This window comes from Passer domesticus, chromosome 2 (assembly GCF_036417665.1).
Source record: "Passer domesticus isolate bPasDom1 chromosome 2, bPasDom1.hap1, whole genome shotgun sequence".
In the NCBI taxonomy this organism is placed as follows: domain Eukaryota; kingdom Metazoa; phylum Chordata; class Aves; order Passeriformes; family Passeridae; genus Passer; species Passer domesticus.
In genome coordinates, this window is record NC_087475.1 from 70,208,337 (window position 1) to 70,232,335 (window position 23,999).

At 40.5% G+C, this 23,999-nt stretch overlaps 1 protein-coding gene across 1 annotated transcript; it reads left to right on the plus strand.

Annotated features, from left to right (window-relative positions):
* The first annotated feature begins 11,160 nt into the window (after positions 1-11,160).
* Positions 11,161-23,474, plus strand: SLC46A3 (solute carrier family 46 member 3). The gene is made up of 5 exons (XM_064409116.1): positions 11,161-11,645; positions 16,406-17,275; positions 17,681-17,764; positions 19,217-19,373; positions 20,916-23,474. The coding sequence occupies exons 1-5, from the start codon at positions 11,450-11,452 to the stop codon at positions 21,001-21,003; spliced, it is 1,395 nt and encodes a 464-aa protein (XP_064265186.1). The 5' UTR covers positions 11,161-11,449; the 3' UTR covers positions 21,004-23,474.
* The last annotated feature ends 525 nt before the right edge of the window (positions 23,475-23,999 follow it).

The window sequence follows — 23,999 nt, forward strand, 5'->3', positions numbered from 1 at the left end:
TATAATTTGCTCTTTATGACTTGACAGCTAAAAATCTCCTATTAATTGAGCCTTGTCATTAAAGGAATTCTCCCCTTGCATAATTCTCCAGCAGTTTTGGTGGCAGTTTTATGTTCTTAACCTATTTGGTGACATTGAACTTGCACTTTGTACAAGAATATCACCTCATTCATATTAGTCATGGGAAAATCCCAAAATAGAACGGATGTGATCTGGAGAAACTTCTGATGTCTACACTGAAAAGCATAAGATCATCTAGATTCACAGGATTGATGGACAGATGATCAAGTCAAAGGGATCTACACACACCAGTCATTTTCAGATGCATCTGACTTCAGACAGCCACAAAGGAAAATACTAGCTATCAACATAATTTAAAATTAAAATATAAACTACTAACCTACCTGGTTTTCCCACTATTTAACAGCAAAAGTTTAGCAAAGCTGACAGCAGATCTCAGATCATTTGGCAATGCCAGCCCTAATTTGTAGCTAGACTTTTTTCCTACTGAAAGTAGGCTGGGATTTTTTAGGAAGCAAATGGTTAGTGGCATTAATGAGCAGTATTGCTGCACTCAGACATCTGTGAACACGTTTCCTGTACACATACAACAGAAGGGGACAAACTCCTGTAAATCATAGGGAGATGTGAGGCAGTGATGGCAAACAAAGACCCAGTGACTAGGAGCATTATTGTCATGGTATCACTGATGCTGGCCTTGTGCCTTGTTTTGTGGGTCCCACAAGGCCTGGTATGTAGTTTCCTTACCTTTGTATCATTAATCTCCAGTGCAGATGCTGCAGCTGGATCCAGAAGATGCACTGAGGGCACAAAAGATATGTGAAGAAACTTCTTCCTGCACACAGAGATTTTGGTACAATCCACATTACCCTGTTTAAGGTGCTCAGCAGCTGGGAATCATTTCATAGCATCTTCCACAAGAGAAGTGCTTGAGGTCAGGGAAGAAAGATACAGAGTTCCTGAGGAATCCTGCACAGAACCACTGCCTTGGTAGTGCTAAGCACCAGCAAAGCCAGGCAGAAGAGGATACAATGAGATTTTAATGGGAATATATCACTTCCAGCTTCTTAGGACCACATTCCAACCAAGGGAATATAAGATTCCAGCATTCCTTTGCACTTTACCATCAAACCAAAGAAATGCAAATGATAGCTGACAACAGCTTTAAGGGAGGAAAATGGATGAAAGCAGAGTTTTCTCAAGCAAAGCTTCAAAACATGAAAGGCAAAAAAATTCCCAGAGCTGTCTACTTGCAAGCAGTACCAGACTGCCTGGAGATGACTCCAGACAACAACAACAGCCTCAAGAGGATAGGCAAGATAGAATATCATGATAGCTGCAAAATCAAATATTGCCAGATATTCCCATCCTAGTCCCACATAGGAAATTACTGGAATGATAACCAGGCTCCCTAATAGCCATTTTACAGATTGTGTGATATTGCATAGCATTCAGGAAGGTTCATCATCATGAAAAACATGTGTGAGAGAGGAAGATTTATTGTGCAGAAATGTACAATGCAGTCACAGCTGAAAGCTATGATTTGTTACTGCTCTCATGCAAATTGGAGCAAATTTGATCACATTTAACATCGTACATATTTTCATCAACAGGGAAAAATTCTATAGACAGTATTCTGGAAAATGAGAAGTTACAAGTACAATCAGAAAATAAAGACTGTCAGTTTTTGCTAGCTGAAGGAATGGTTGATATTGAGGGAAAAAATTACTTTAGGGAATAATTATTATTATTATAATTACTTTATTTCAGTTTTGTTGCCTAGCTGATAGGACTCATCAGTTGAGACAGGCTTGCTCTGATAATGCTGACAGGGTCACAACACTGGGGATGACAGCTTATTTTCTCATGACTTCTTATCATACCGAGGATTGTCTTACTGATAGACATTAATATGACAATGCTGCAGCTGCCTTCATCAGATGTGCTCCCCGGAGTTTTAAAAGCATCTGTTACTTTTCACCTTTCTGAAGTAATTGCAATTGTCTTCTACCTGCAGCCTCATCATTCTGCTGAGATATTTCTACACTATGTCCATTACTGAAGGGGAATGAACAATATATCATCCACAAGAAACAGCCACTCACTTTGTCTTTCTAAATTTATCACTACAGAACACATTAATGCATTATAATATCTATACTTGTGTCCTAATCTGCATCCATTGTGTTCCTTCCATTATGTGCACTGATGAAACAGTTGTTGCACAGGTATTATTGCTAATGTCCATGAAATATCACAAAGTCTCTCCCTCTTTTTATTTTTTAATAGGACTTACAGATTTTGAAATTCTACCTCGATCATATATTTTTTCCATTGTAAATTCATTTTAGGAGAGAATTTTTTATGAATTTCCACTGTAAATTTGTCTTTGGAGAGAATTTTTAACTTTTTTTTTGTCCCATATGTTGCTCAAAAATAGTATTACTATTCAACAACCTTTCATCATTCATTAGAAAATTGGTGTGGGAGGGGAAGTGAGGGGAGGCAGCAGAGGAATCTCTATCTCACATGCTTCCCCTTAAATTTGCCGGAGCTATCCTAAATGTTTTGACCTTCTCTGCATCCTCTTGAAGCCGCTTCTTGCAAGAAATCTGGCCATTGAAATGGATGCAATCAAAACAAAGAAAATTCAGAACTTCACTCTCCTGTATGGTAGTAGGCGTGATTCTTTAAATTTTATTATAAATTTCCACCATTTACTATGGGATTTCACACTAGCCAGTTCTGAAATTGGGCTGAATTTTCTACTAGCTTAGGAACAAAATTCACTCTTAAGATTCTAGGAATAGTATAATTTCCTCTCTCATACAGTGTTCCCTGAACTCTGTAAGTACACTCATTTCTTCAGCTGTGCTCATTAAATAGGTAATTAGTATCATGGATTGTAAGAGTCTGAGGTGATTTCACAAAAAAAGTATAAAATATTTTATGTTTAGTTCAGCATGAATGAACTGTGAAATTGTATTTGAGTTAGACTGAAGAATTGCACTAGGATGGAGAATTAAATCAGTCTTTAACCAGTAATTTCAGGATGCTTACTTATTGAAAATGTGTACTTTGCTACCCTCAATTAACAAATGCTTGAGGCTACATTAATTTCAGCAGCTTTTCAAAGACAGGTAAATAGTACCAATACTACTAAGAAGGAAGAATCAGATATACAGCAAATTATTTAAAATACTGGTACCAAATTTTCTTCAGAAGATGCAAGAATGAGGATGAATCTCACCTCCCCCCAGTCATCCCAAAATGAGGTATCTAGTCTATACCACACACCCAGAGAACAGCATGGGGAGAAGAGAAATGGGAATCCCCAGACAACCCAGCCCCACCTTATCCACTTTTTACCTCTCTTCATCCAGGCTGTGACAAGCAGCGAACAAACAGCAAACAGCATTGACTGTGCTTTGCATATATCCAAAAGAAATGAAAAGTGCAAATGACACTGCAACAGCAACCATGTCAGATCTCCTGCAAACATGAGCTGAATTTGCTCACAGCAACAAGGAACAATTTCCAGAGAGGACCTCAGTGTAACAGCCAATGAAGGTACAGTTTAATGAAAAGTTTCAGTACCTTTAACCACAAGTCTTGCTGTCACATCATTAAAAAAAATAATATTTAATTTACAGGAAAAAAATAACATGGTCTGTGGCTGTCATGTAGGCAAAGCATTGGAGTGGGTTGGTCAGACACTATCTGATCTGCAATAAATCTTATCAATGTAAAGTAGCCTTAGTGGTTTGGATTGGGATGAGGCATGCTAATATTTTATTTCCTCTTTTATTAAACTGAGGCCTGAGTGACTGTCAGAAGTGTTACTCTCATTCAGAAATTAAAACTAAATAGCTGAGCATGGAGATATTACAAATCAATCTCTGCTTGATTCACATGTAACTAAATAATGATTTTTAAATAATTATATTTGTTGTTGATATCCTCCTGAACATGCCAAAAAGTCAAGCCAAAGAAACACAACTCACCTGCCACTATCCCATGAACCCAAGCCTACAGGTGGGTTGGTTGTAGACATGAGCAAGGCTGGCACCTCCTGCACTGACAGAGCTCTTCTGGAGGCCCAGAGGGGTGCCAGCCCCTCAAGAAACACAAAGACAAGCAACAAAGGGGGGGCTCTCTACCAGTTCAGTCTTGTAAAAACTAAACAAAAGCCACAATCAGGAAATTTGAAATAGAAAGGACAAACTTCAAGCTGTCATATTTCTAAATGAGTGTGTATTCATTTATCTGTCAAAATATTTTCAGGGGTTTCTATAAAACAACAGTATTGTGATGTCAGTCCACTCTTTAGAAAGTTTACAACAAAAGAAGAGGGGGAAGAGAGGGTATTTCAAGTACTCACTCTTTCACATGTCTGGTTTTTCCCAGGTAAATATTATTTACACTTCAATACAATATGTTATACTGTAAAACTATTTTATGAATCTATTTGAATCTCTGACGATATTTAGTGATGTCTTTGTTAATGTGGTTTTCTTTCAAGAACAACAGAAATGTTTACTTTTGAAAGAGGAACTTTTCTTATCTTGCCCTGAAGAATGTATGCAAGTTCAGGCTCAAAATATTGTACTTATAAAGGGTTTTCTTGTCAATATAGAATAAACAGAGCTTATCCAAGTTCAAAAAGAAAAGGTGTGAGAAGGCATAATCACTTCAACTCAGAGACTGAATTGCCGGTGTTGAAATGGGTGTGGATGGAGCAGGACGGGCAGAGAGTAAAAACAGTGTAAAACAAAAGGGGAGCTAGGGACACTGTCTGGAGAGCAGCTTGATCTCCTGGTGACAGCATGGCTTTTTGGTTTCCATCTCTTTTCCATGCTTCCAAGTTTCATTGACCTGACATCTTCAAAGAGCTGAAAACAATTATGGAGGAGGCCCAGCTGCTTCTTTGAGGTGTCAGTGCTGGGGAATAAGGCATGGAAATAACAGAAAGTATTCCCAGGCCTCAGGCATGCCAGGGAGATAAGAGCTCCCAAGGCCATCACAAGGACTCAGCCAAAGAGGTTGAGGGGATGTAGGAAGCTGGGCATAAAATGCATCAAAGGAGGGCACAGGGTACCAGGGATTTTGGAGTGGCAAAGAGGAAAACCATCACAACACAGTCAACAAGAATCAGCAGCAGAGAAGAAAAGAAAAAGAAAAAAGATCTCTGAGAGTCAGGCAGTTCTTTCTCTGTTTGCCAAATTAATTTTGCAATTAAGTCCCTAAGTGCTTTATTAGCTGTTCTTTTTCCCATTAAGCAGTTTTAGCAGCCATGGGCATGCCATATAAATACAGTCAGAGAAAGCAGACAGCATAGTCATGAACAGGAGGTTCAGAATCTGTGAGGCACACTGCCACTATCAACTTTGTTATACAAAACCACTTGATAACTGGTTCTCCATTTCCCGACCACAAACCTAATTTTTGAATAGACAGAAGGCAAAACTTGCAGCAAGGTAAGCTTAAAGCTCAGCAAGCTTAAAATTCCTGATCAGGCTCAGCTCACTTTCAATGCTATCTGAAAATTACTTGTATCTTCTCATAGAAAAAACAACCCTAGCTCATGCAAAAAATAAAAAGTTTTTCCAGGATGTTATACAAACTCATACATTTATACAGCTAAATAATTCAGGGCAAAACTGCCTGTAACTAACTGTATATGCTATAGCCCAAAGTTTGTATCTTCATGCAAATTTATTTGAGCAGCTTCTCCTTTTTGTTAATTTATATAGCCTTTGCTTTGTATGCTCCCATTTTTATGCTCCCAGTTTTTATGAAATCTTTTCAAAATGCTACCTCTGTACTTCTATCAGCACTGCAGTCCGACTGAAATAAGTATGGCCACATCCAGTTGGCAAAAGTCCACCTACCTCAAATTCCCTTCTCTGGCAGGGGCCAATAACAGATGCTCAGAAAACACGTTAAAGAACATCTGCTGACTGTTCTCAGGATACCTTCCCAGTTCCAGGAATCATCAGTTCAGGAACTTCTTGAACCAGGAATGTCATCTGTCATGGTTAGGTTATTGGGTTTAATAGGTCCCCGAAGGACCTGTTTAAAGTGCTTAACCTGAGCCTTCACACTTATCATTCAGTTGGCTAAACTCAATGCCTCCCCTTCATGAGTTCCAATTTTCAAAGCAGTGGAGCTGCTTTATTTTTTGCTTTAGGAGTAATAAATGGCATTCAACAGTATTCTAGAAGAAATTCTTTTATCATGATGACTAAAGCTGGATTGAAGTGCCATATTATTTTCCAATACTGCCCCATTTTCCTGTATAAGAAATCTTGCAAGGCACTTGCCTGAAAACAGTACATGACAAATCTCCTTCAGGTATTGTCATAATCTGAAAGAATTCAGGAAATTTTCTGCTGCTGTTCTATGATACCTAAGAGACTGCCAGGAGACCTAGTGCAACTCAAAAAAAAAAAAAAAAGGGGGCATAATTGGGATAAATACCCAGTGATGTTTATGTGCACAAATATACAGCAGAATCATGCCAGGAAAGGAATTATTTAAGTTCAAGCAACAGGACATCACTTTACAGATCTTTCTGAACAGATCTGGGCAGATGTTTGGAAAATCTGGGTAAGGGTGTATTTGGGTATTTTTGGATGGATAGGAATAAGGACTGATAACCGTGTCCGCTGCTGCTTTGAATGTCAAGAATAGTTTTGGTGGTCAAGTGGTGGAGGGAAAATGCCCTTATCACTTAAACCACAGCTAAGCAGACTGAAGTCCTGCTTCCTCTGAAACCTTTCACAGGTTCACCTTTGAGACCATTTTCTTTTTTCCCTGAGAATTTAAAACTGAGAAAAGCACATGAAATCCCTGTCTGGGGTACAGACACAGTCTCACCCTAATTCCAACTCCTTCAAATGATGAAGACTTTGTCACTGATCTCAAGAGTTCAGCTGGACTGCTCAGGTTCAAGTCTGATGCACAGTTCTCTGGGAGAACACCAGCAAATCTCTCATTGACTTTGAAAGATGAGAACAGCTCGTCATCTGTCACCACCTTCCTGATGGTGGTGACAGCTTAAATACTTGTATCCTAAACACACTGCATTCTGCTTGTTGATCTTTGTGAAGCTCCTCAAAAAGCTGCTTCTTCTCATGAGGGCAATGGTGGATGGTGAGTCCTTATCTCTGAAAAGGGAACGCAGCCAACAGTCCCAACAACTTACCAGGAATGAAAAGCACTTTCATATAACAAACGGGGAAAGAACTTTGCTCTAGCAAGATTTTAAGAACAGATGAAATTTAATAGCCTCCTGCAACAGAACAGCATGTGACTCAGAGGCAGCCACTCCAGCTCTGCCTCAGCTGCTTACTTTCAGTTCCTCATTTAGGAATTGTTTACATTAAACAAATGAAAATTTAAGGAAGGAAAGAAACCTGCTGTTTCAGATTAAAAGACCGTGTTGGCACAAGCATGCCTCTGTCCACTTCTGCAGAGGGTGAAGTGGACTACAGACCGAAGAGAGGAGCGCTTTGCTGAGTCACGGAAACCAGGACTATCTCCAGCGTGCTGCTGCTGATCATCACCACCCAATACCCGGCTGCCGAGGGAGGGGACAGGGAGTGGCAGGCAGCACAGCACTACCAGTACCACCAGTTATTTTTCAAAGCACGTCCAAGGTGCTGGACTGGAGCTGTAAAATGGCTCACTAGAAATTCTGTATGAAGCAATGCAGTCAGACGAAAACAACTTACATCAGCTATCTACAGTGAAGAGCTGTCACATGCCTAGTACATAAATGCCATTGAAAGCAAAACAGGAAGGAAAACAAAAGACCAGATCACCTCAAACAGAACCAAGAAGCTGCATTAAATAAATCTCAAATCCTCAAGTAGTCTGAAAGCCAGTCACAGCAGATCTAGTGTCTCTTCTAGCTTTGTTTAGGACTGGGCAAAACCACAACAGGCTCTCTGCACAAGCTGCACCTGAACACAGTGCGAAGGGAGCTGCTAAATTCTTCTCCACTGAGTCATCTAAACAGAAAAGCCACCAGTGTGAAGGGCTTTCAATGGAAAATACCTAAATCTGACATATGAAATAATCAGAGATGAGCAAGGACAACTTGCAAATACACAAGTACAAGAGGTAGGTAACTGAAAAGCAAAACTACTGAATAAAGCACACCATTTAGAAATGGTTGTTGTTATGTGGTGTATGAGATGAGATGCCAGCAAAAGCACCAGTTCTGTTAAGATTTTCTTATTCAGAAAAAACAAATATATTTTGATGCCTTTCATTTGCTTGAGGATTCAAACAAGCACAAATTTTCAACACAACACTTCAGAAGAGTAAAAAGTGCCATATGGCATGGACATTACAGTTAGCAGTAGTGCTGGTGCTGTGACAGAAGTGTACAGAGCACCCCATTTTCAGGAACACAAAGTCAGTGGGATGTTGTTGCCCACACCTACACAGTTACATCTAAACTTAGGTATGCCTCTGCAGAATTACATTACTTTCTTTTGCTTCCTCCAGGATTTGGAGAACTTCCTTCATACAGATTTGTTTGCCCTGCTCATGGGCATGACACAGGGTATGAAAGATTTTTTCAGAACTGCATTTTGTATAAAACTATCTGCCAAAAATGTGCTTCTCTTCCCTTTTTATGTTCCCTTTTTAAAAATTGTGTTAACCATTGCTCTCAAGACAGCCTTGAAAACATGAGTTGAACATTAGTACAAACAATACAGTAATGTTACTCTGTAATCCATAAACAACATGCAGAGGGCTAAGGTTCTCAGTAGATTGTTAGCATTGTAACTTAAAGCACACTCAATTTTAAAAAGTACTTAACTTCTTAGAAGGCAATTAAAATTACATTTTACAAGTCAATATTATTTAGTAAAGCACTACTATGTTTTCACCAAAGCTTTTCTCCAAAACATCTTCATCAAAAGAATCTTCAATTCTTCACACATTGAGGATGTCATAAAATGTAAACCATTGCAAACTGCAGAGTTGCAGCCACCTGTGATCTTTGTGAAGTCTGTTCATGGGCATGTCACTCAAATTTGGGCCAGTGTGAATACTGGTGGCAGGGGAGAGAGGAAGGTAGCTTGCCATGCATTGTGTTGTTTGGAAATGCTCAACTTCAAAGAATAAGCACCAGCCAGCTAAGTCTGATCTTAAAAGTCCAGTCATATCTATGGCTTTTAGTTCCCCTTGGAGTGAGGGGGACTGGAAAAAAATGAGGGCCAAGTCTCTTCCAATGCATCTGCCTGAGGGGAATATGTTGTGTCAGCACTGGAGGATACTCATGAACAGGCTTTGAGCTATTGCACAAAGGTAAAAAGGTGCTTCCAGGTGACCAGCTCAGGCTGCAGCTTTGCCTTCAGCACTGGTGAGATCACTGCTTGGCTGGAGCCACTTGGCTCTGTAAAAACAAGCCCAAGCTTAAACACAGTTACTAGGAAGGAGAGAAGCAGAGGACATCTACAGAGCACAGATCCACAGCTCCACTCTTGGGCACTGGGAAGGCTGTCCTGAAGGAGCTGTGTGTTTTAACAAGTTTGGCCAGCAACCTGGACCACACTCAGACCGTTGTGTTCCTTTGTAAGTGACAGGCTCTTCAGCACAGCTGGATCTGGCAAGTGAGCCTCTGGACAATATTCCTCTGTGGAACAAAAGGAAGTTCCAACAGGCTTAAAATCCCTTCTTCACCCTGCTCAAATAAATGTTAACAGCTGGATGAGTGACCTGAACAGCCCCTGTCACCTAACAGCCTCACATGATTGTTTTGGCTTTACCTTGTGACAAACAAAATGCTGTCACAGGATGAGTCAGACTTTGGACTTGGACAGGTCGAGAAGGACACCATTCTCTACAAGCTGATCTCATGCCAGAGTAGCACTTTTTTTGAATCAGTCTGCCTGTGTGCCTCTGTGAGCAAGCCTATAGCTAGACCAAAGAAGCTCAAGTAAATGATCGAGGCCACTGAGCTTGTATGCTGGGTTGGTCCTATGCTAAGAGACACTTGACAAACCAGTGTTGTCCCTAAATTTGGGACTGAATGACATGTCACATGGCAGTGAACAAGTTAAAGCATTGCTCAAGATCATATGACCCATGTTATGGATAATCTGCCTTCAAATCACTTTACCAAGGAACTCAATTTTCATGAAGATTCTAAACTGCCCTTCTTATTTTAATAGAACAAATACATCAGGGAAACCTTGAAGTTCTGAGGTGCTTTTAGCAAAAGGGACTTTTTGCAGTACTTGTAATGGAGAACCAGTATTTAAGACTGCGGGGTGGTCCTTCAGGATGCCCTGGCTATGTCATCTCTCCTTGGTATACCACACCTGTGACAAGCCATGACTCGGTGCTCTCTTGGGAGGCCAGTGCAGAGCTGCGTGCTGCGGGTGCCGCGTACAGCAGGGCGGGCAGAGGCCGTATCTAAACCGCACCACTGCGGGTCCGCACCAGCACGACCCGCAGTTCCATTTCGTGTGGAAATGCAGCAGGTGCCCAGCAGCTGTTCACAGCGACAGGAGGCCTGTCCCTGACACCCGCCTATGCCAGACCCAGAGCGAGATCTATCTCTTCCTGGCGGCGCTGGGTTAATGGTTAGACTTCATGATATTAGAGATCTTATCCAACCCACACAGCTTTATAATTCTATTAATGAGAGACCATCTGGTGGCTAACAAATGTTGCTTTTCCACACGCTGACAAGCCGAGAGCCCGCGGAAGGGGAGCAGCTATAAAACCTCTAAGCTCCGTGAGCTGAGAGCGGAGCGCACGGCAGCCCGGGGCAGCAGCACGGCCACCTCTCCCTGCCAGGCTGAGCTCCAGGCCGGGGCGGCGCCGCTGACGCCGCAGATCCTCGCTGTGTAAGCAGCCGAACAGGCCGCGGCAGCGCTGAGCGGCGGCGTGCTGCTGGAACCGCCAGGGTGCTGATGCGCCCTGACCTCTGGCAGCAGCCCCGCGCGTCCCCGGCGTGGGGACAAGCACGGCGGCGGTGACAGCGGCGGGCACAGGGACCCCGCTCCGCCGCCGGGCCCGGCCCCGCCCGCCGCAGCGCCCCGCCCGCGGGCCCAGGCGGGGACAGCGCGCCGAGATGGCGGCACCGGGCCTCGGCCTCCCGGCGGCCGGGGGGGCGGCGACGGCGCGGCGGGGGACACTCCTCCGCTGAGGGACACGGCCGCGCCCGCCCCGCCTCCCGGTGTCACGGCGCTGCGGGACGGGGCCGGTGCGCAGGGGACAGCCCGGCGGGGCGGGGCGGGGCGGGCAGCCGGGACCGCTGCGCTCCGGGACGGGGCTGGCGCAGCGCGTCCCCCGTGCATGGGGCTGTCACCGTGCCGGCTGCCGCTCGGGGCTTTCGCTTTCGCCTGGTGAGCCCTTGCGATCTGCTGTCTGGCGCAGGGTTTGAAGCCCAGACCCAGAAATGAGGAAGGTTCTGTGCGTGGAGCCCGTCATTTTCATCTACATTTTTGCGTCTTCCCTGACGAGCCCGCTGGTGCAGCAGTTCATCTACCGGCGGCTGTGGGAGCAGGAGTACAACTCCACTTTCGTGAGCGACAGCAATGTCAGTCACTGCGAGCAGAATAAGAGCAGCCCGGCTTATATCAAACAGAAGGCAAGTGGCGGGGGAGGAATAATAATTGTAAATAAACTCGCAGCCGGGACGTGCTGCCTCAGTACAACCCCGTTTTATAACCTTAACCTTTAATTCTCCAGAAAGCCGTAGTTTTGTAACCTGCTCTCACTTCACTATCTCCTCTCTCTAATGTTGTGCTGTAGGTAGTGATAGCGCTTTAAAGACAAAGATTTGTCTCCAGGAAGATACTGAGACAAATTCGTATTTTAGCGGGAGCTGAAAATCGCCTGAGAGAATGGGGACCAAATTAGCATTGGGCTGACATTACCGCGGGTACAACTGGAGGCGGAGGCTCCTCCTCCCACACCACTGTGCGTGTTGTGTTTGTGAGCCACCCGTTGTCTCTGTGGCTCCTACTGTTCTTTGGAACCATGTGAAGTTTAGCAAATGCCCTGTAATTTTGAGGAATAGTATCTAGCTTAAAATACATGTATTTCAGAGGAATTACGAAAACAAGGAACAGGAGAAATGAAAATAAATTTTTTTGTGGTTTTAAAACGCGGAAAAAAAATTTAACTGATCTTTGCATGGTCAAATGCAGTTGATGGTTTGCCATTCAGAGTATTAGTCTGCCTTGCTGGAATACAGGGACGTCAAGATGACAGGATCCCACGGTCAGTTACATTTTTAGCACTTTTGCATAGTTCAGTGTGCTGGATAGCTAGTTGTTGAATGGTACCTCTTCCATTGCATTTCCAGTGCAGTTTTAATGCTACACTTAAGCAGATCTAGCTGTGAGCTGCCAGCAGAAGTGATGGTCATTCTCCAATTCCCTTCCCCTTCTCACCCCATGTGTATCTCTCAGTTCCGCAGTTACAGGTTATGGTTTGGATTTGAGTAGGGCACTGATTCAACAGAAACCTCACCTCTTGTTTTGGAGTTGTTGTTCTTTGAATGTTGTTTGGTTTTTTGGGGTTTTTTTCTGAAGCAATACACTGCTCTGGCACACTCAGTGGCCACATGATTTCTGTGTCTAACATGGGAATAGCAGAGGGAACATATTTTCAGAAGAGGTGCAATAGAACCATACTTGTCAACAACAACTGGCAGTTGGGTTGGATAAAGGGAAAGATGAAACCACTGTAGGGTCACAAAAGTAAATGATTCACTGAATAAATTACACAGAAATTTGGGTCACAGAAAGAGTAAGCTGGCATTCCCTTACCCTGCTGAAAAGGTGGTACTTGAAAATTTTTGCTCACATCCCATATCTGAATCTCTGATGTGCTGCATATGTGCGAGACTGAACACCTGAGCTTATCAGCCTCACTTGTCATATATAAAAGGAGATTGATCACCTTCACTGGAAGCATGTACCATTAACAAAGAAATAATTCAGGACTTTTAGTGTGGCATATGTTCTTTGTCATCTGACAGAAGCTGGTTTTAGTAGAAAAAATGTAAAAAGGTCAATAGAATTGTGGTCCAGCATGGCTTCTGGGCTGACCCATGGAGGTAATTACCAGTTATTGTTGGAGTAATGCTTGTATGTTACTCCCAAAATGTGTTTTCTTTAGTATTAGCTCCCCATTTGATGCTGTGTCTGGTAATTTTCTCTAAGCATACAATTCTAATTGCAGAGCAGAGCCCATCAAGAAATCGACATTTCAAATACATTTTTACATTTTGCAACCCCCTCAAACTCAACCTGATTTTCAAATTGCCATCACCTATGGTTCAAGATATAAGACTTCATTTTTTTTTTCTCAAAACACTAAAGCAGAGTGCTTAATTTCAGCTGAAGTTTAGATAGCGTCTCTATATTCACACTTTACAGGTCTTTTGTTTACAAATTATAGTCTGATATTTGAGAACATGAGTCCTTCAAGACAGCAGTTGAATAATGGCCAACAGGACTTCTTCGTTTCCCTTTCCTGCCAAATTTCCGTTCCCTGCATTTCAGTGATTGCCAGTAGGGCATGAGCTTTTGAACAATTACACTCTTGTCTGGATGCCTTGCTGCATTTTTATTCCACACTAGTTACCATAGTGTAACAATGTAGGTGCTCAAAACATGCATTAATTTAAGTGCAAATCGGCCTCTGTGCTGAGTAATAGTCCTGTGTATGGGCCAAAGAGTAGATCCAGTAACCTAATTCCAAACCCTTTCGCAATGAAGTGCCAAGTAGGTGTTCCAGATTTTCCAAGACCTCCCTAACCTAAGCCTAACTGAATTAGGTTTATAGATGTTCTAACTGTTGCTGTAAGGCCCTGTGTGGCATTGATGTTTAAAAGAACATCTCTATTAACAGTTAATTTAGTGTAAGTCCTTATGTTCTGAGCATGAAGAAGCTTTATACTAATCTCACTTATTTCAAAGCAAAATGTAAAAGGAAATTGAAGACAAAAATCACTTGGAGCCTGCATAAAAAGTAGAACATAATTCAAAATGGTTAGTCTTTGCAAAATTTGGGCTAATTATTTTTTACAATTTAAAAAAAAATAGTCATAATAAAGTGAGTTTGAAGGTAATTTGAATATAAACTGAAGCATTCTGATCATCAACTTAGATAATGCTTTTTTAATATCTCAGAAAGAGCTGTATTATTAATCATTAAACATTGGTTATCATCCCATTGATTTATTATTCAATCCATTAATTTTTCTTGCTACTCAGTAATATTTTATCTTATGAGCCTGTGAGTTTATCATGTCCTTTATATTGTTCAATATCAGGTGCTGCACTTCTCTCTTAATTTAATCCTTATGTAAGTTATTTGCTTCTTCATTTTCATTCTTTTAATTTTGAAATAGGTGATTGTAATATCTTTTTCTGTCCACTGTGAGTAATTTTTCAGAGTAGAGTGAATTTGCAGATTAAAAAACTAGACCCTTCTCTTCAAATACATGTAGTTCCATTGATTATTTAATGGAGTGATTTTAAAGCAGCTGAAGGTTTGACCTATCATTTTCTAGATTCTTTTCCTTTGGCTTTATAAAACCATAGAGTGAGCAGTTGCATGCCTTACACTTTAAATGGATTTTTTCTGTACTTATGTCTGTAGTTTTCTTTTGGGAAGACATCAAATTTTTTTATCTCAGCAAGTTCATGGTCACGTATGTTACCTGGCTGTGTAGCCATGTTTTGTGTGTTACACAATTTCTTCCAAAAAAAGGACACTCAAGTTTTGGGTTTTTCTTTCTTTCAGTTTCACACTTCATAATGGTCTGGCAATAATCTTTGTATTATGTGATTAATGTGGGTTGAAATGATACATATTAACATTTAATTTTACTTTTAACATAGTTTGTTGCTCATGGCTTTGAACAAGACAGTCCTAGTAAAGAAGCAATGTCTGCAACTATACGGAGTTCTTTTTACCAGCAGCAGAGGAGTTAAAGATCAGAATAATGTTTTCCATCTCAGTTTGTTCAGCCTTCATGGTTTTGACCCTTCCAGGGTGACAGCATTGCTGGCGAGTTACCAGGATGTCATGAATGCTAAAGCAGTCAGACACCATAAGGGAAGGGAGCAAAATACTTTGGAGTGCTGGGGATCTTGAAGGCTTTCCTTGAGAACCTCAGGATCAGTTGATTTTCCTCTTGTAATAAAACCTGGTATCTTGTAAGAAAAGGAAGAGATTGAATGAAAAACTCATGGTCTCTGCCTGTAAATATAAATATGAATTTATAAAGCATTCAGCAGCTTTTAAAATTGCCCAAGTACATTCCTATAAGTTTTAGGGTTTTCATCATTTTGGATGCTACTCTGTCAGGATTATGTTAGCTACAGAGGAGACACCTGAAATGTGAAGTATAGATGGTTTGAATACAGGCTGAGAATGGTGTGGGCAGATTTGCACAAGTGTACCTGTTGCTGATTGAAGAGCACCGTGCCTGCCCAAGTCAAACCTCAGAAAACTCCAAAACTTTCACAAGACTTTAGTCCCTGCATCTGACTCTTTATCTTAGCTAGTATAAAGGATTTATATGAATAAAGTTCCTTCCTTCTGCCCTGCTGTCTGCACAGGTGTGTCTTTGAAGGGGCTGTTGTGGCTGCTCTCATCAGATCTGCATCTATGCAATAAAAACAAGATCTGAATTCGCTCGCTGAGTGTCCTTTAGCAGCTGGCTTCGTAACAGTTTTATTTTTTGTATTGAATATTCTTTAATTCTTTTTTTCTGCAGCCATTCATGCTCTGTTAAATGATTGGTTTTCAGTCACATTTGATTTTTATACTTCTGTTAAAAAGAACTCTGAATTTTTTCCCATAATGGGTGTTTATTTTTATATTGTAAGCTGCTGTTCCTTATGTGTTCCTTAATCGCTGACTGGCTTACTACTGATTTCTGAGTAGTATTAAAGTAGCCCAGTGCCCTTTTGCCATACCCTCTATTGAAGGAGATACTTGCAGTTAAAGATACTTACAGCTCTTGTAAGTGCATGTTCAAAAGGATTGTTCTCTTGTCTACATTGAAACTTCTCTGTCAACAGTACTGGTAAGACTGTGTCTTAAGCTTTAAGTTTTGGGTTAAAATGTAACAGGGACTGTTTGAGGCATATTGAAGATCAAATTACAAAAGTCTGAATATGGAATGTATTTTATTATAGCCTAGTATATCAAAATGTCATATAATCTTATATGTATTATGTTTTATAATAGTATAATTTATAATTTGTAAACATGTACAGTGATATTCATTATATTGCATGCTAATAATTATGTATGTAATATTGTAACAGATTTTTTTCCCAATTTATTATAGTATTTACGATTATTTTTATTTTCTCTTTGCAGGAAGTTCAAGAAAAAGCTTCTGTTTTTTATATGCAGTTGGACTTAACTAGAGCCATTCCCAGCCTTATAGTGGCCTTTGTCATTGTAGCTAATGGGGATCGCCAGGGACACAAAAGGTCTTTAGTTTTACCATCAATGGGAGCTTTGATTTCTAGTATGAGCTTGACTGCAATATCATATTTTTCCTTGTCACTCTCTGTCCTATTTGCAGTCGCATTTATTACTGGACTGTTTGGGAGTATAGCAACTTTCCTTGGAGGAGGCTTTGCTTACATAGCAGAGGAGTGTCATGATGAGAAGCAGAAAACAACACGAATAGCTGTAGTGGATTTGATTTTTGGAGTTGTGTCTGGATTAGCAGGACTATCATCTGGCTACTTTCTAAGAGGAATAGGCTTTGCATGGACATTTGTGATAGCATCTCTGCTCCAAGTCATTAATATCATCTATATTGTATTTTTTCTGGAAGATACCATAGGTGTATCTCAATTCCAGCATGAAGCACCAGTATCCTGGAAAGAACTTCTTAGGGAGACGTTTTCTGGAGTGTACATGCTTTTTCAAACTGCCCCTTCTAAAAAGAGAATTTTAATAATTGTGTTACTTTTTACATTTATGGCTTATTTGTTTACTGTGCTGGGTGGGACTTCACTTTTTACACTGTATGAACTGGATGAGCCACTCTGCTGGAATGAAGTATACATTGGATATGGAGCAGCTGCATCCACTTCTATCTCACTGACCAGCTTTTTAGGAGTTTACTTATTTTCCAAATGTCTTAAAGACATTTATATTGTCTTTATTGGGATGTTTTCTTACATTGGAGGAATGATCATGGCTGCCTTTGCCAAAACTACTCTGCTCATGTTTTTAGGTGAGTTCAGAATCAGTTGTTCCACGGTCAACAATGTATATAAAAATACTGCTGTTATCTGTAGTGAATGCAGTTGTTGGATATTGAACGTGCCACCTTGAAAGGGTGACAGAGAGGTAAAATATAAATGGTTGATCAGACTGATCTAGGATTTCATTAAAAGATGAACTGTGTGGAGAAACAGTGGAATTACCGGCTTATGGTCTTAGTACTGTAGAAATAGATTTGATTTATAAATTTCTCTGTTCTTGGAGAATTGTGCCTCAGTGCACTTCTAGTCTGACTTTTCTGTTGCCTTTTACTGTTTAGGGAACTAAGTGTTCAAAAGTATATGACTAATGCAGTTGCAATATATTTGTAAATTCCTGTATTTTAATTAGTTCAATGTCTCATGGCTGTTTACAGTGAGAGTGCCATCTTTGTTCGGCTTTATGCCTATTCCTGTTCTCCGATCCATGCTGTCAAAAGTGGTTCTCCCTGGTGAACAGGGTAAGTAGATTTGTTTTTAAACAATAAAATAATATGGTGCTTCAGAACAGAGATGCACAAAGATTACCTTTAACTAAATAGAACTGTATTGGTACTTTAAGATTGATTTTCTTTCAAGTTCTTTTTAATATGAGCCTGTGTCTTGATATTAATAAAAGGTTCTGTTTCTGAATTAAACATAAACAACGTGTTAAAAACTACTGCAAGTTTCAACTTTCAAACCAAATACTGTTTTTAAATTAAAGACCATGGGGAACTTGAAGCAGAAGAATGAGCAAGATTTATAAAAGTGTGATTTGACAAGAGCTTCTACATTCACAAGATTTTGGCATGCAAAGATAGATATGTTTCTGTTATTTAGTCAATTTCTCACTTACTAGTTTAAAACGTAAGCAGTAGGTGGTCAATCTTCATAGCACTTGGAAACAATTAGAGTTGTATCCTCAGCTATGGAGCAGGAACCAAACTTCAGGCCTGTGGCTTCTAAACATGTCCCAAGAAATGTAACATAATACTTCTCAAAGCCCTTTCCTTATGGAACAGAGAAAATAGTATGTCAGGCCTCAAAATATGGCTCTAATGTCCCATATTTTGCTTTCGAGGAGTGTGCATTTTCTAGATTTTGGGAAACATATACTTTCTAGAAGCATTTTCCTGAGTTGCTTTGTTGGGTTTTTCTTCAAGATTAATCTCCATACACTAAAACAAAGATCTCTTTGTACTAGCTACGCTAAAATGCACCTCTGGTATTGAGTTTCTTGGCATTCTTCAGGGCTTTGGCTACTTGAGTAGCTTGATGCAGCAATCAGGTTGCCTCTTGTCATCCTTTTCTGCTTACCTAGTGTGCTTTTGTTTATGGTCCTGTGACTATGAATACAGCTCAGGAAAATGTGTTCAACAAGACACTCACAGGATAGACTGCCACCCCAAAGAGTAGTTCAGTCCAAAAAACCTTGTTTGTTTCTTTTCAAAAATGAGAAGGCAGTGGTTTTAAGCTGAACCAGCAGTCCTTGGTGAATCAGTCTTTTCCACGTGTAAGAGTGGAGGTTAGAGAAGGAAGAAACAAGAAAGGGAAGAGTAAGAATGAAGAAGAGAACTGGAAGGGGTAAAGGATGGAGACATGCACAGCATGGTTAGTGAGGATGAACAGGTTAAACATGATGTGATAAGCAAATGCAAGAAAGTAGGCATGGTAACAAAATAATAGTAAAGAAAAATAGTTTCCATTTCAAAATCTGTAATTTGTCGGGTTTTTGTTAATTTAAAAGAACTAGCAGTTTGAGGAGTTGCCACAGAAGACACTTTCATAGCAAAGTATGATCGCCTAGTGCTTGTAATTTGAATACTTGCAAAAATACTGTCAACAGATACATCCTTTGAACCATGTTTAAAAACTTCAGTACTTTGAAGAGGTTTTGTTTTGTTTATAATTTGCCCATTTATTTTTGGCAGGTGCTGTGTTTGCTTGTATTGCCTGTTTAGAAGTTGTGACCGGCACAATGTCAATTTCACTTTTTAATATTCTCTATGCAACTACTGTTGCATGGTTTTCAGGCTTTAGCTTCCTCCTATCAGCAGGCCTTTGTCTAATTCCACTGTCTGTCCTGTGGTAAGTACAGATCAGGAGGGTTCTTCTGACTGCCTTTGCCAGTAATTCATATTTTGACATGAATTGCAGCTGAATAGTTTTTAGTGTGGTAGTTCTCAAACTTTCCTATCTGCTAGCTTCACACCTTTTCCCCAACCCAGCCACTTTCTCTCAGCTCCATGCTGTGAATTTTCCCCAAACTGAAGATAACCTGAATGTACTGCCAGTGGGATACACTATACCCTTGACTGCACGTGTGACTTCCTTTGGTTTGAGACCTTTACATGGTCTTTCTTCCAGGAAAGCCTTTCCCACAGATCATGTGACAGGCATGAACTTAATTTTGCAATCTGAGCTTTTCTAGATGCTAATGAGGGTTGTAAACATAACAGTCACCCAGTGGGTTTTATGGAAAGCTGTCTGTCCTGGTCTTTGTTCAGGGGTACCTTGTGGCCCAGTGCCATTAAAATCTGTAAAAGATTTTAAAGCCCAAAAGAATAAACCTCTAAACATGTTTTTAAAAAAGGCCTCTACAGCAGTTGTATAGTCTAATCATATCTAGTGACCATCTGGTAATACAGACAGTGAAATACCATTCATGAGTACTCAAAAAGATCACTTTACATTATTTCCAGTATAAATTATTTCATTTTAGGATGCTGAAACAAAAATCTAAATGACAGAAGAACCAATTTTCATTAGATAGATTTACAGTTGGAGGAAAAGTTGTTTTTCTTAAGAGGGTGGCACTCTGGCTGGAGACTTGTATAGTTTTTCCTAATACTTAGACCTCCCCTCTGTCACCTTTTATCTCTGCATCAGCTGCATTTTAAGATTTAAATAGGCAGTGATATTGCTGTAGATTTAGAATCTTTCACATAATTTCAAGTCTATTCCTGCTTCATTATAATTATTTACACAGTCTTTACAGAGAAGCTGTACTAATAGTAATTTAAAGTAGTGATGGGTCTTAGACCTGAGGGAATTGAAGCAAAGGGGTCTTGCATGTGAGTAGAATACTTTCCAGTGAAGTAATAAAATAATTGAGAAATTCAGTTACCTTAACAAAGTCACAGTAAGTATTTGTTCTATTAAATATTATCTTTAGTTTAGTTCAGTGTAAGTAGAGAAATTGTCTATAAAGAAAACAAACTCTACAGCAGAAAAGGAAACATATTTACCATCAATCAGTCCATCTTGCAATCAGTACTGTAGTACATCATCACCATAAATTTCTGAAAGTTAGATTTCTTTACCTTCTGTCATTAGTTTCAGATATCTGACCCTGTGAATGCACCTTTCTTTTTAGAGTGTCATGCATTGTTGCAGTTGGAGAGCAGAAAGGTTTGTTCCAGTCTGTAGCAGGCAGAATAGTTTAGTACTGCTGCTCAAGGCAGCAGTAATGATATTGTCTGACTTGTGTAATTAGGGCAAATAGTGTCACTGCTTTTGTGCCACAGAGGATGGCTGCAGAGAGCTATGCTGTGTGTTTGTTGGTGCTGAATCAGCATGCTATACTGAATTATCTCAGCTAAAGATGCCTGTCTTGTCTTTGTCTTACAGCTGGCTTCTGTGCACAAGCTGGAATGGGGAGGACTTGGCTCTGCTGGTACCTGAAGAAGTATCCAGCTTAGAGAGTGCTGATAGTTGAACAAAGGATCCACATATCTGGGATTTCTAATCTGACATGCAGTGGCACAGATAGTTATTTCACACAGAAACCAAAGAGATAACACAATCTCCAAGTGGCCCTGCAGCAATAAGCACTAAATTGGTACCAAATCTCTTTTTAGCACTTGACTAAAGCTAGCTATTAACTATGGAAATAGGCTGACAATTGAGATTAATGCTGCTTCAGCATGAAGGAAGAAATAAGGTAGGATGATACTTTTTCCACTCACCCTTTCTCAAGTTTGAGAATGTCACCTGTGGATTGTGATACATCTTGTATCGCTCTTAAGTTGGGTGACAAAGATAAGCTTCAGAACCCAGAGGACACTGGCAATTCTGCTGAAGCCATTGCAGCTTGTGCCAGCTGAGAATGTGGTCCACTGTGTACATCTTGAAAGGCCTGTCTTAACAGTGAAGCCACAATACTAAAATTACTAAACTAAAAAATAGTTTTTTTCAGAAAGCAAACTGGAGGCAGTACTTACACCTGCCATAAGTACACTTACTGTTCTACAGCTAGCAGAGTGTTAGTGTAAGTTTAACATAAGATCTGTGGACTTTGCCTGTGACTTAGCTCTTGAAATGGATTTTCACACAGAACTGCCAGAAAATTTCTTGCAGAGAAATCTTGCGGAGTGTGAAGTTCAGCCTAAACCTGCATTTTACAGAGGCCATATTGCATATTTATCATTTTCCGTATATTAAGGACTGTGTACAGACATCTCTGACTTGTCCCAGAGATACTTCTTGTTTTCTAGTTAAGTTGGTACTTAGCTTAAATGTTTCTTTTAGTGAAAAGCTGTGATAGCATTTCTTATCTGTAGAATTTATTTTTTTAACAACCCTGAAATGAGGTGACAAAATCAGAATCATTAATCTAATCATCTTGCAACAAATGTAGCATAATTTATGAATTTGAACAGCACTTTTAATCTTCAAAGCACTTTACAAATGCTATTCAAAACATCCTTCCATAATAGATACTATCCTCTCAGTTGCATAGAGAGAAATTAACAGAGAGGACCAGTGACATGCCCAGGGCCCCAGTGCAAACTGGTGAGACTGCCAAACCTAGGAATCAGTTTCTGCACTGAGTCCTCACCTTTTTCCTTAAGATCTTTTAAGTAGAAATTATCCTCAGTATTAGATTCTAGAATGCACAGCACAGCAGAAGTGTGAATATAACACCAAGGTAAGGACCACTCCCATCTGGTGATTTTGTTAAGAGTTTGACAGCCAATACTGTCCTGATCTCTCCAAGTTGTGTGTGACTCTTTCCCCCCAAAACAGATTAGGTAGAAAAAGCAAAACAATGGAATGTGGTTGCCATTTAGGGAATTAAACCTCTAGGAAAGCAACTACAATGACTTCACATGCACATGGCTTAGCATAAAAATGCAGACAGACATAGCATGTGCTGTATAAAGTGAGCTGCTTACAGCCACTGATACCCATCCTATGAACAGAGACTCCTGCAGAACTTCCCAGTGGTACGCCACCAAAAAACAGGAATACCAAATCATGATGATACTTTTATAGATCCTTTATAACTGAATGATTGCATTCTTTCCAAGTTATGTATCATGATCACAGAGAAGCCTGGAAGAAGGTTCAAATAAGTTAAAAGAACAGCTTACAATATTCAGGAGACCACTATCTGCGCATCACAGGTGAAAACAGGGCCATTTATCCGGGCCAGAGGGAATATGCTAACACCTCTAGCTAGCTCTTACACTTCTGTCCTGAACTGATGTTGGCAATTAAAGATCATTAGCTTTCCTCTCAGTAGTTTAGACAAGGGCCAGAAAATAAAACTGCTTAATGCCTTTGAGGTGCCCAAGCTACTGCCGACTTATTGGAAACATGAGCTGAGTTCTACAATAACCAGTGGGTCCAAAACATAATGAGTACTTGTAGAGAGATTAAGAAAACACTGATGTAAAGGATTTTAGCACAAACGTTACATTGTCTTCCTTGCCTCTTCATTATGCAGTTATGTAAGGCTTTATGAAATTAACTCTTTCACACAAAACTGCCTGGAAATAAAAAAAGCAAACGCAGAAGGGATGTTGCTCTTCTTCCGTGCACACCTCTCCTAGTACTTGGAGCTCACAACAAAGTGAGCCGCTTGCACAGTGGTGCTGTGTCAGTCCAACAAGCACGAACACCTCAGGAATGGCTTTGTTATGATTTGATTTAACTGCACAAAGTACGTGCTGTTTGCAGAGTATTTCTGGTAGATGGAGCATTTAGAACTGGCTATAAATAGAGGCCAAAACATGGAGGATATGAACTGTGTTTTTAAAATGCCTCGCATGGTGGAAGCTGAGGAACCAAGTACTAATATGCATCAGATTATTAAAGCAAAATCTATTAAGTTTATAATAATTTCTTTATTTGTGTATAAAGACACATTATTTTGACATAACAATAAAGTTTGGGTTTTTTTAACTCTGTTCCATTTGTAGTTCTTGTGCTTTTAAATTTTGTTTTTTGACAAATGGGCAATGACATGACTGATAGAGGACTGTTGGTGTAAACAGGAGCAGCACTATGGCATCATGTTTTTTATGGTCATAACACAACCAGCAGAGCAGAAGATGTGCATTTGCTTCCCTCCTGTGCCTGGGGAGAAGAAAGGATGCTGCCTAGAACACTGGCACCAAGAGGAGGTGGGGAGTTGCAGAGTAGGGACAGCACTGCCATCTGCAAGAAGCCATGGTGGGGGCTTGGGTTGCACCTGCCAGAGCAGCAGAGCTGGAAGTGCCTTCCTCCCCTTACCCAGGCCAGATCCATCTGAGCTCCAGTGCCCAGCACACCCCTTAGCTGCCTCTGTGGGTTGATCCGTGCAGCACCTGCTTGACAGAATGAGGCTTGTACAAAATGGGAGGAAAGGGCTGGGGCAGGAAGCCCAGTCCACAGCCCAGCCCCCTGCAGCACTGAGAAAACATAACCCTTCCTTTTTACCTGAAAAGC

Excerpts from the sequence above, each read along its gene's own strand:
- SLC46A3 (XM_064409116.1), top strand. The coding sequence starts at position 11,450 with ATGAGGAAGGTTCTGTGCGTGGAGCCCGTCATTTTCATCTACATTTTT. Across the intron at positions 17,765-19,216 it reads GGTTCTCCCTGGTGAACAGG|GTGCTGTGTTTGCTTGTATT; the intron begins GTAAGTAGATTT and ends TATTTTTGGCAG. Across the intron at positions 19,374-20,915 it reads ATTCCACTGTCTGTCCTGTG|CTGGCTTCTGTGCACAAGCT; the intron begins GTAAGTACAGAT and ends TTTGTCTTACAG.